Raw genomic sequence first — 12,558 nt, 5'->3', positions numbered from 1 at the left:
AGTTAATACAGGTAATGAGTGGAGAACAGGAGGGCTTCTTAAAGAAAAACTAACATGTCTGTGAGAGCCGGAATTCTTACTGGTTGGTAGGTGATCAAATACTTATGTCATGCAATAAAATGCAAATTAATTATTTAAAAATCATACAATGTGATTTTCTGGATTTTTGTTTTAGATTCCGTCTCTCACAGTTGAAGTGTACCTATGATAAAAATTACAGACCTCTACATGCTTTGTAAGTAGGAAAACCTGCAAAATCGGCAGTGTATCAAATACTTGTTCTCCCCACTGTATATGTGAGGTTGTTTTTGCTAGCTAGCTAGCGTTGTTCAGTTCAAAGGATGTGAGTGTAGGTTCAATCAATCAATCAAATGTATTTATAAAGCCCTTCTTACATCAGCTGACAAAGTGCTGTACAGAAACCCAGCCTAAAACCCAAAACAGCAAGCAATGCAGGTGCAGAAGCACGGTGCCTAGGAACAACTTCATAGACCGGAACCTAGGAAGAAACCTAGAGAGGATCCAGGCTATGAGGGGTGGGCCAGTCCTCTTCTGGCTGTGCCAGGTGGAGATTATAACAGAACATGGCCAAGATGTTCAAAAATTCATAGATGACCAGCAGAGTCAAATAATAATAATCACAGTGGTTGTAGAGGGTGCAACAGGTCAGCACCTCAGGAGTAAATGTCAGTTGGCTTTTCATAGCCGATTATTCAGAGTATCTCTACCACTCTTGCTGTCTCTAGAGAGTTGAACACAGCAGGTCTGGGACAAGGTAGCTAGTCCGGTGAACAGGTCAGGGTTCCATAGCCGCAGGCAGAACAGTTGAAACTGGATCAGCAGCACGACCAGGTGGACTGGGGACAGCAAGGACTCATCAGGCCAGGTAGTTCTGATGCATGGTCCTAGGGCTAAGGTCCTCCGAGAGAAAGGAAGAAAGAGAAAAAGTGAGAGAGAGAGAATTAGAGAGAGCATACTTAACCTCTCTGGGATAGGTAGAGCCAGGGAAAATGTAGAGCGCCAAATTCAAATAAAATTCTATAAAAATCAAACTTTCATTAAATCACACATGTAAGATACCAAATTAAAGCTACACTCGTTGTGAATCCAGCCAACATGTCAGATTTCAAAAAGGCTTTTCGGCGAAAGCATAAGATGCTATTATCTGATGATAGCACAACAGTAAACAAAGAGAGTGTAGCATATTTCAACCCTGCAGGCGCAACACAAAACGCAGAAATAAAATATAAATCATGCCTTACCTTTGACGAGCTCCTTTTGTTGGCACTCCAATATGTCCCATAAACATCACAAATGTTCCTTTTGTTCAATTAATTCCGTCCATATATATCCAAAATGTCCATTTATTTGGCGCGTTTGATCCAGAAAAAAACAGCTTCCAATTTGCGCAACGTCACTACAAAATGTCTCAAAAGTTACGTGTAAACTTTGCCAAAACATTTCAAACTACTTTTGTAATACAACTTTAGGTATTTTTAAACGTTAATAATCGATCAAATTGAAGACGGGACAATCTGTTTTCAATACAGGAGGACAACAAACTAACGCTACTTTTCTAGTCTTGCGCAACTCTCAAACAGTACACATAACTTTACACTGATTCAAGATGGCCGTACTTCTTCATTGCATAAAGGAATAACCTCAACCAATTTCCAAAGTCTGGTGACATCCATTGGAAGTGGTAGGAACTGCAAACAAGTCCCTTAGAAATCTCATATCCCAATGAAATCTCATTGAACAGACAGTGACCTAAAAAACAACAACATCTGAATGGTTAGTCCTCAGGGTTTTGCCTGCTACATAAGTTCTGTTATACTCACAGACATGATTCAAACAGTTTTAGAAACTTCAGAGTGTTTTCTATCAAAATCCACTACTAATAATATGCATATCTTATATTCTGGGGATGAGTAGAAGGAAGTTGAAATTGGGCACGCTATTTATCCAAAAGTGAAAATGCTGCCCCCTATCCTAGAGAAGTAAAATTCACACAGGACACCAGATAAGACAGGAGAAATACTCCAGATATAACAGACTGACCCTAGCCCCCGACACAAACTATTGCAGCATAATTACTAGAGTGAGTTTCCTGTAAAGGAGCACAAATAATAGTGAGTTTCCTGTAAACAAAATATACTGTATTATATTCTTTCTCTTTTAGCCAGGTAAAAATTTATTACTATTGTAACCAGTTGTTTATGTCCATTACATACAAGACATATTTCATGTAGTCCTCATTATATCCTGTTTTATTCTGACAAAAAAAGGGATGAAGGAAAAAGGAACATAGATTCTAACGGCCGCTAATGACTGCAACTAAAAGTGAGTTTTAGGCATCACACTACCCATGAAGTCACACTTAAGTTTGACTTACAATCGACCCTGACACAGCCATGGCACGATAGCCAAGAATACATGCAGTACTGACAATCCAGAACGACCCACACACTTTTTGTTTTTATTCCAGGGTCATTGCTCTATCACCTCAGCTGTTTTACACCTAGGCCTATATCATTAGGATCAAGAATATAAAAGGTAGTGTAAATAGCTTATATAGAATAATAAACCGGGTCGCTCGAGCCCTGAACGCTGACGGCTGAGAGGCGTGGTACATCAGATTGTACACCACGGGCACGACAAAGCACTAATATTTACCGCTCTAACTACGCCGACAACCAGCCTCAATAGCAATAAGGCACCTCAGGGGTTTGTGGTACATTGCCTACACACCACAGCCAAGGCCTGCATCCCGGCACGCCGTGTTGCGTCGTGCGTAGAACAGCCCCCAGACGCAGCATAATGGCCATTGTTGTAGGACATTGTTTTTGCACCAGCAACAGTCATATTTATTACCATGGAGCTGCCCAAAATCACGGCTGGCGAGAAGGATGAGGAAATCCGCCGACTCCCATGCTTCACAGAATTCGGAGAACCTTTTATGGACGGGCAAGAGGCAGGATAACTTGAGGCCGTTGCTCCCGACGCTTGGTGCAGGCGTTCGACAGATGGAGAAGCCCTGCTCGATCCAGACCAGGGACGGAAGGTTGCCAACATTGACTTTGAAATCGTAGTATTAGGCACTGCGGTCGCAGATACCCCCAGCGACGAAGGTGCAGGAAGATCAGGCTCCAGGACGGCGAAACTTTGTTGTTTGTATCTGCTCTCGTTGGGAGTATAGACTGCTTTTCGGGAGTCCGCAGTCTTCGGCTTCCATGACTCGTGTTATGCGATCATCGTTGATTGCCGGGCTCCTTCGACTCTGCTATCAGACGGGGGAGCTCCGGGCAACACCGGCAAGTCGGATAACGACAAACGACAAGGCGGAGATACATCCAACAAGCGTGAATGCCGTCCAGCCACCAGCATAGAAAATGTAAACATTCCACTCTGTTTTCCCCAGTTTCTTACGTAGGCTGAAGACCTGCGTGATCAAGGAAGCCACCTTAAGCCTATAATTCTCGGCAAGTAGACCATTGCCGCATTGGAGTGATCTTGTTTGTCCCGAAACAAAGCATAGTAGATTTAGCTTCTACAGTGCTTGAACCGTTCATTTATTTCTCCAGACAAAGAGGGTTCCATTGCAAGACTTTGTTAGCTTGATGGCTAGCAGCTTAGCGTCCCTGTCAAGCAGGTTTACACCTGTTTGTTAAGCGGGATTCCGGGACAAGAAATAGCGGCCCTAGCTGTTAAAAGCTAACCGCGTCGAGGAATCCACGCAAGAACAATTTCGATATTCGGATTTAATGAATATAGGTTTAAGCCACGACTCGGTGAAACATAAGATATTACAGTTTTTAATGTCCTGTTGGTAGGATAGTCTCGACCGTAGATCATAGAGTTTGTTTTCCAGTGATTACACGTTAGCCAATAGAACTGATGGTATTGGCAATTTACTGACTAGCCTCCGATTCTTCACAAGCCACCCCGACCTTCTCCCTCTGTATCTCTGCCTTTTCTTCACACAAATTACGGGGATTTGGGGCTGGTCTCCGGAAAGCAGTATATCCTTCGCTTCGGACTCATTAAAAAAAAATCTCTGTCAATTTCGAGATGAGTAAACACTGTTTTGAAGTCCAGAAGCGCTTTTCGGTCATAAGAGATGGTAGCAGCAACTTTAAATTACTGCACAACTTGTACTACGTTAGCCTAATATGATCCAATATTGCTAGCGATCCTCGGGAACAACCACACGGACGTGACAGGAAAGGAAGGTAAACTAACGATGCAATGGAATGAATCAAAATGTAAGGAAACGAACACTAAAACCCGTGACAGTTATAAATGTACTTTATTTGAGTATATGTGACCGACCGGCTCAAATCGGTCTTATGTAGCAACATTTGAAATTGTTTTTTACATTGGATAAAAGTAGAGACTCAGAGCTGTACAATTGTATGTCATACACTACAGTTGAGGAACAATGGGAAAGTAATTCTGCTTTGAAAGTTGATAAACTTGTAAAAACTCACTTTTGAGAAAATGGCCTTTGAATGTTTTGGTAAACATATTGGAGAGCTCTTCTTTGTCTACACATCTTCGTCATCTCTCGCATGTCTTATTTGACTCGTCGTTGTTCTGAAATGTTTATTGCTTGCCTACATTTTACTCCCTCCTCTATGCTTAATATAACACACATACATTAATTATTAATTTCCGTTGCCTATCCTGACGTGAAGTTTGTTCTATAGAAAGTATTTGACTCTGATGTGTCCCACAGAAAGTATTTGACTCTAGCCAAAAAATTAAGGAAATTAGAAGGGGGGGGTCGGCAAGACGATTTTCTTTCTTGCCTGACGTAATTCTACCCCCCACAGAAAGCAAAATTAGAGTATAAAGAAACATAAACATTTATTTTAGAAACATTTTGTAACATTTGAGGAAAATAAAAGATAATACACAAATATTATCACACAATAACATCACAGAAAGTTAAGTTTGTTAACAAACATTAAATATGAAGTTCATTAACTTGCTTGGCCATGCTGCAGGAGATAACTGTTTGTATGCAATATTTGCTTTGTGGACATCACCAGACAGATGATGCTCAGTTTTGTGATGAAACAAATGTATGTGTAGAGAAATTTGTTTGGTATGTGTGACTGTTGTCTTTTTGTTATCACGGCCTTATTGTATATGTGGCGTATGAACGAATGGGTTATAGAGCAAACAACGCAATTATCACAACATAGGTTGTAATATGCATTTTTTTACTGGCTTGGCGTGGCTTCCTCAGTGATTTTACCCACATACCGCTACTGACCGTCAGATTTGTGACCTGTTTCAGGAAACTAGGCATATGTCGCGGGTCACTACTTCACAGGAGAGCCATTTGAACGCAATGTTTTAAATAAAATGTTTTTTTGGCAGAAATGCCTTCTGGAACATGTGAACTTTCATGTGCCTTAAAACTTCTTACGGCTAGGTGTTCCGCTAGCAGCTATTTTCCAGCCAAAAAGAGAAGTCACAAAAAGCAGAAATGTAGATAAAATGAATCACTAACCTTTGATCATCTTCATCAGATGACTTCATGTTACACAATATACTTATGTTTTGTTCGATAAAGTTCATATTTATATCCAAAAATCTCAGTTTACATTGGCGCGTTATGGTCAGTAATGTTGTGCCTCGAAAACATCCGGCGAGTTTTCAGAGCCACATCAATTTACAGAAATACTCATCATAAACTTTGATAAAAAAGACAAGTGTTATGCACAGAATTAAAGATATACTTCTCCTTAATGCAACCGCTGTGTCAGATTTCAAAGAAACTTTACGGAAAAAGCACACCATGCAATAATCTGAGTACAGCGCTCAGACACAAAAACAAGCCATACAGGTACCCGCCATGTTGTGGAGTCAACAGAAGTCAGAAATAGCATTATAAATATTCACTTACCTTTGATGATCTTCATCAGAATGCACTCCCAGGAATCCCAGTTCCACAATAAATGTTTGATTTGTTCGATAAAGTCCATCATTTATGTCCAAATACCTCCTTTTTGTTCGCGCGTTTAGGTCACAAATCCAAACTCTCGAGGCGCGGGCAAGTCCAGGCAAAAGTTCAGACAAAGTCCAAACAGTTATATAAGTTCGTAGAAACATGTCAAACGATGTATAGAATCAATCTTTAGGATGTTAACATAAATCTTCAATAATGTTTCAACCGGAGAATTCCTTTGTCTTTAGAAATGCAATGCAGGTCGCTCTCACAGCCACGCGCGTGACCAGCTCATGGCACTCTGCCAGACATCTGGTTGAAACGGCTCTCATTCTCTCCTCCTTCACAGTAAAAGCCTCAAACAAGGTTCTAAAGACTGATGACATCTAGTGGAAGCCGTTGGAAGTCCAATATGACCCCATAGACACTGTATATTAGAAAGGCAATGAGTTGAAAAACTACAAACCTCAGATTTCCCACTTCCTGGTTGGATTGTTCAGGTTTTCATATGAGTTCTGTTATACTCACAGACATCATTCAAACAGTTTTAGAAACTTCAGAGTGTTCTATCCAAATCTACTAATAATATGCATATATTAGCTTCTGGGCCTGAGTAGCAGGAAGTTTACTCTGAGCACGCTTTTCTTCCGAACGTGAAAATGCTGCCCCCTATCCCAAACAGGTTAACAACTACTGATTTCCACCACAGAGTTACGGCAAGTCAGCACAAAGACAACAGGAACATCGCTATTCCATCACTATTTCAACTTAAACATCATCAAATCAACAAGGCTATATATACAGTACCAGTCAAAAGTTTGGACACACCTACTCATTCATGGGTTTTTCTTTATTTTCTATTTTCTACATTGTAGAATAATAGTGAAGACCTCAAAACGATGAAATAACACATATGGAATCATGTATTAACCAAAAAAGTGTTATATTTTATATTTGAGATTCTTCAAAGTAGCTACCCTTTGCCTTGATGACAGCTTTGCACACTCTTGGCATGTTTTGTAAACTCATGCTTAAGTTCAAGGTCTAAATACGCATAGAGAGAAAAGTGCATAAAAAGGGAATTATGTTCCATTTACATACACTTAACTCGGGTCGGAATTCCCCCCTAAATGAAAAGTCAGTTTACATGTGGTCTATGTTTGTGTCCACCTGTAGACATATGCTCTACCTCTCCGGAGATGGCAGAGGATCTGGAGAGCAGGGGGAAGCTGCAGCTTCTGTTGGACTCAGTGACAGATGCCCTGGTGTGGGCCATCTCCAAACAAGACCTGTCCTTCCAGCTGCAGTCAGCCCGCCTGGCCCATCTCCTCATGTTGCTCTCAGACATCCGCCACGTCAGGTAGACTACAGCTACACCAGTTACAGCTATGTATCACTAGCAGCAAAAAGAGCCTGCCTTAAGAGTCTACTTAGTTACTATCTGTTCAGACATTCATCAACACTTTTTTGGATCAAAGTGGCACACTTGTATGTTTTTAGTTGTTTGTCAAAACTACATTTCCATGCTCCTCCTCTCCACTGTCTCATTAGTGGCAAAGGCATGAAGCACCTCTCCGACATGAAGAATAATAATATTGTGCAGGTCTCCGACCTGCTCTTGGAAATGCTCACCCACGGAAGCCGTATGTCCGCACCTCATGACCCCTCTAATCACGACCTCACCGTGCTCCCAGCAGCCCAAGCCCCTGCAACTACCCAGGTTCCAGCCTCTGCTGTGGACCCCCAGTTCCAGCCACATTCCCTACAGCCACCATCCCAAACACTTGAGAGCAGTAAGCCAAACGCTTGAGAGCAGTAAGTAACTCATGAAGTTGGGTAAGCCACTGAAGACGTAGAATGTATATTTACCAATACTCCATGAATCATAATCCAATGTGTTCTCCTTCTCCAGGTACATCCACCCAGGGTGCTGGCCAGCTGAGGGTAGATGTATACCTCAGTGAGAGGGATAGTGACAGAATACAGCGTGGGACATGGGTGGAGACTTCCTGAGACTGTAAAGCACCCTACAGGGGTGACTGGACTGAACGAGAGGCCAGACTAGCACTAGGACAAGTGATGGATCTGACCGAAGTCCACTCTCTGGGACAGTGGACATCATTCTCAATAGACTGACAAAAACTGCAGAACGTGTCATTGTGAAGTAAATGTCAGTTTTATCATTTTCAGATTTTTGGGTCTATGGAAAAAATATGATTTGTAACAGTGAATTGACGTATTTTTGATTAATGTATTTTTTGTGTGATTTCCTTATAAATATGTAGTTGGTAAGTGTACTTATGCATCTTGATCATGCTCTGTCCCTCCTGTAATGATTTGGTGCTTGTGCTGTTTATCTGATGTTCAATGTCAAAGCCATGTTTGTATTTATAGAAAACCCACATCCAGAGATTGTCATAGAGACATTTTAGACCCAATGGAATTTCAACCAAACATCTTAATAAAAGCAGCTGTAAAATGTGAATGTAGTTATATTGACATGAGCACAGATCATGGAAAACAATGTTAATTGTTAAGTAAAAATGACTTCAAACTATTCATCATCCATAAAGAAGCATTAAAAAATACATCTAACTGTACACACCTTGTTTTCTCTTTGTTCTATTGTACTACTGAGCAGTACAGAGTGACTTGACTATTTACACTAATAATGGATCAGTGTAAATTAATTGTTTTACACTGTTCGCTGATCAGTTCCATCTTGACTATTGTCGTGACTTTTCTTTCATTAATTTGATGACTGTTATTTGTGACTCACAACCTGGATTCGGTCTTATGTAGCAAAATTTGAAATTGTGTTTTTTACAGTGGATAAAAGTAGAAACTCAGAGCTACAAAATGGTATATCATAGACTGCATTGTTGAGGAACAATGTGGAAGTAATTCTGCTTTAAAAGTTGATAAACTTGTAAACTCACTTTTGAGAAAATGGCCTTTGAATGTTTTGGTATCTAGTGAGGAGCTTTTCTTTATCTACACCCATTCAGTATCGTTCACACCCTCTTAAGCTTTAGACCCACCCATCTCGTTTCGCCCTCGGAGCGTTCAGAGTGCACACTCGACGCTCTGGACGATGATTTGTTTACCTATGGATAACATGAAAGCAGCCTAACCAGCTCTGCTGGCAACAATTTCAGTACGCTATTTTGCAGACGTTTATTGACACCGGCCATATTCAACGCGTGTTATACACTTTAGCTTAAGACATGTTGCTAGCTAGCTAGGTACACAATGAACCTAGCGAGGTAAACAGGGTGTAAGATCACACACCACGTAACGTTAACTAACGAGTCAGCCAGCTAATGTTAGCTAGTTAAACAACAATATGCATAGTGCCAAATCATGTCATTACTACCCTGCATTAATATGCTGGGAGCTAACCATCCAGGTTCAATGTTAGCTAGCTAACATTAGGCTCTAACTAGCGAATCAAACAGCTGTGGGATACGAATAATATTATCAGCTACATTAAAATGGCTCTTCTGTGAAGGTATACGCCTAGTTTCTTGAAACCCCGTTTCACATTTATCTAATCAACTAACTATGTTTAATTATTACCCGATTATATGAACAATTAACTCATTAGGAATTTGGGGCAGTACGAGAGCAGTTGTTTAAAACCTTTACTTAATATCCATCCCGGATCCGGGAGCATCCTCATCAAAAAAGCTAACTAGCATAGCCTAGCATAACGGGACAGGGATATCATATAATATAATTTTCGTGAAATCACAAGTCCTATACAGCAAATGAAAGATAAACATCTTGTGAATCCAGCCATCATTTCAGATTTTTTAAATGTTTTACAGCGAAAACACTATGTATTTCTATTAGCTAACCACAATAGCCAAAGACTAAAACCGCATATTTTCACCATGTTTCTACCGTATAGGTAGCTATCACAAAACCGACCAAATAGAGATATAATTAGTCACTAACCAAGAAACAACTTCATCAGATGACAGTCTTATAACATGTTATACAATAAATTTATGTTTTGTTCGGAAATGTGCATATTTGAGGTATAAATCATAGTTTTACATTGCAGCAACCATCAAAAATATCAACAAAGCAGCCAGAATAATTACAGAGAGCAACGCGAAATACCTAAATACTCATCATAAAACATTTATGAAAAATACATGGTGTACAGCAAATGAAAGATAAGCATCTTGTGAATCCAGCCAATATTTCCGATTTTTTAAGTGTTTTACAGCGAAAACACAATATAGCATTATATTAGCTTACCACAATAGCCAAACACACAACCACATTTATTCACCGCATAGATAGCATTCGCAAAAACCAGCAAAAGATATAAAATTAATCACTAACCTTGAACAACTTCATCAGATGACAGTCTTATAACATCAGGTTATACAATACACTTATGTTTTGTTCGAAAATGTGCATATTTAGAGCTGCAAACCGTGGTTATACATTGTGAAAATGTAGCAACATTTCCCCAGAATGTCAGGAGCTATTTTGGACACTCACCTAATCTGACCAAAGAACTCATCATAAACTTTACTAAAAAATACTTGTTGTATGGCAAATGAAAGATACACTGGTTCTTAATGCAACCGCCGTGTTAGATTTTTAAAAATAACTTTACCATAACAAACAGCTTGAGTTATTGCGAGACAGCGCCCGCCAAAACGGCGGAGAATAGAAATAACATTTTCCACAGAAATATGAAATAACATAAATTGTTCTTACTTTTGCTGAGCTTTCATCAGAATCTTGTACAAGGAGTCCTATTTCCAGAATAAATCGTTGTTTGGTTTTAGAATGTCCTTTTCTCCTGTCGAATTCGCGTCACAATGCTAGCCAATGTTGATGACGTTCCCAGTTTCTCTCGACGCAAAGAACGGAAAACTCAAAGTCCCAATATACGTTGAATAATCTGATAAAACTCGGTTGAAAAAACATACTTTACGAAGTTATCACATGTATCAAATAAAATCAGAGCCGGAGATATTAGCCGTGTATACCGAACGCTTATCAGAAGACAATATGGAGGTGCTTCGCGCGCCTAGGTAGAGAAAGGAAATTCCTGACCTGCCACTCCAAAAGCTCTTGTTCGACCTCAGATCAAGCTAGACACCCCATTCCACCTTCCACTGCCTGTTGACATCTAGTGGAAGGCGTATGAAGTGCATGTATATCGATAAATATAAGCCAGTTGAATAGGCAGGCCCTGGAACAGAGCCTCGTTTTCAGATTTTTCACTTCCTGTATGGAAGTTTGCTGCAAAATGAGTTCTGTTTTACTCACAGATATAATTCAAACAGTTTTAGAAACTTGAGTGTTTTCTATCCAATAATAATATGCATATTGTATGATCTAGAATAGAGTACGAGGCAGTTTAATTTGGGCACGATTTTTTCCAAAGTGAAAATAGCGCCCCCCTATTGACAAGATTAAAGTTACCATCTCCTGAATTAAACTCTAGAAAGTCTTTACCTATCACATCAATAAAACAGTCAACGTATTAATCATAACCTCGTATCATATCATCATTCTCAACAGTCGTAACATCCTGAATCTGCAAAAAACCCAGCCTTACTTATGATTCAGTACTACACAAATTGGTTTAATTATTTATTTACTAGCTAACTAAATGGTAACACAGGATAATCATACATACTTAATACAGTAAAACAGGTCCCTAGCGGACTGACACAGTATGGTGGCTTTTTACAAAGACATGGAGAGGGCGAGAGAGAGAAAGAGAGAGGAACAGAGACATAACACTTTGGCACATTTAGAACTACTCTCGCAGTAATGATATATTTTGCACACGAACCGCCGCCCGTTTGGAGTAAGAAATCATGAAGGTATTTACGTGTAAATGTCTTTGTTCGCCGTGTATCGTACAATATGCATATTATTATTACTATTGGATAGAAAACACTCTCAAGTTTCTAAAACTGTTTGAATTATATCTGTGAGTAAAACAGAACTCATTTTGCAGCAAACTTCCAGACAGGAAGTGAAAAATCTGAAATCGAGGCTCTGTTCCAGGGCCTGCCTATTCAACTGGCTTATATCTATCGATATACATGCACTTCATACGCCTTCCACTAGATGTCAACAGGCAGTGGGAGGTGAAATGGGGTGTCTAGCTTGATCTGAGGTCGAACAAGAGCTTTTGGAGTGACAGGTCTGGAAATTTCATTGTCTTCGAAGGCGCGAGAAGGAACCCCAGATTGCCTTCTGAAAAGCGTTCGGTATACACGGCTAATATCTCCGGCTCTGATTTTATTTAATACATGTGATAATATCATCGTAAAGTATGTTTTTTCAACCAAGTTTTATCAGATTATTCAACGTTTATCGGGACTTTTGGAGTTTTTCGTTGTTTGCGTCGAGAGAAGATGGACATGTTCGCGCCACTTGGCTAGCTAAGGTTGCTAATTCGACAGGAGAAAAGGACATTCTAAAACCAAACAACGATTTATTCTAGACCAAGGACTCCTTGTACAAGATTCTGATGGAAGCTCAACAAAAGTAAGAACAATTTATGATGTTATTTCGTATTTTTGTGTGAAATGTTTAGTCCTATTCTCCTCCCT

The 12,558-nt window shown here is 39.9% G+C and overlaps 1 protein-coding gene across 2 annotated transcripts in view; it reads left to right on the top strand.

Annotated features, from left to right (window-relative positions):
* The window catches only part of LOC139563639 (estrogen receptor beta-like), a 34,540-nt gene extending 25,981 nt beyond the window's left edge, over positions 1-8,559 (top strand). The window contains exons 4-6 of one of the 2 annotated variants that reach the window (XM_071382480.1): positions 7,136-7,319; positions 7,511-7,752; positions 7,872-8,559. In XM_071382480.1, the coding sequence (XP_071238581.1) occupies positions 7,136-7,319; positions 7,511-7,752; positions 7,872-7,972 (527 nt within the window). In that variant the 3' untranslated portion in view covers positions 7,973-8,559. Of the gene's footprint in view, positions 1-7,135; positions 7,320-7,510; positions 7,775-7,871 lie in introns of both variants that reach the window. The other variant, XM_071382481.1, reaches the window with a different exon arrangement.
* Positions 8,560-12,558: the final 3,999 nt, after the last annotated feature.

Source organism: Salvelinus alpinus, chromosome 34 (assembly GCF_045679555.1).
Source record: "Salvelinus alpinus chromosome 34, SLU_Salpinus.1, whole genome shotgun sequence".
NCBI classification, from domain to species: Eukaryota; Metazoa; Chordata; class Actinopteri; order Salmoniformes; family Salmonidae; genus Salvelinus; species Salvelinus alpinus.
The sequence above is the reverse complement of the archived record's forward strand: the minus strand, read 5'-3'. Positions and strand labels throughout refer to the sequence as shown.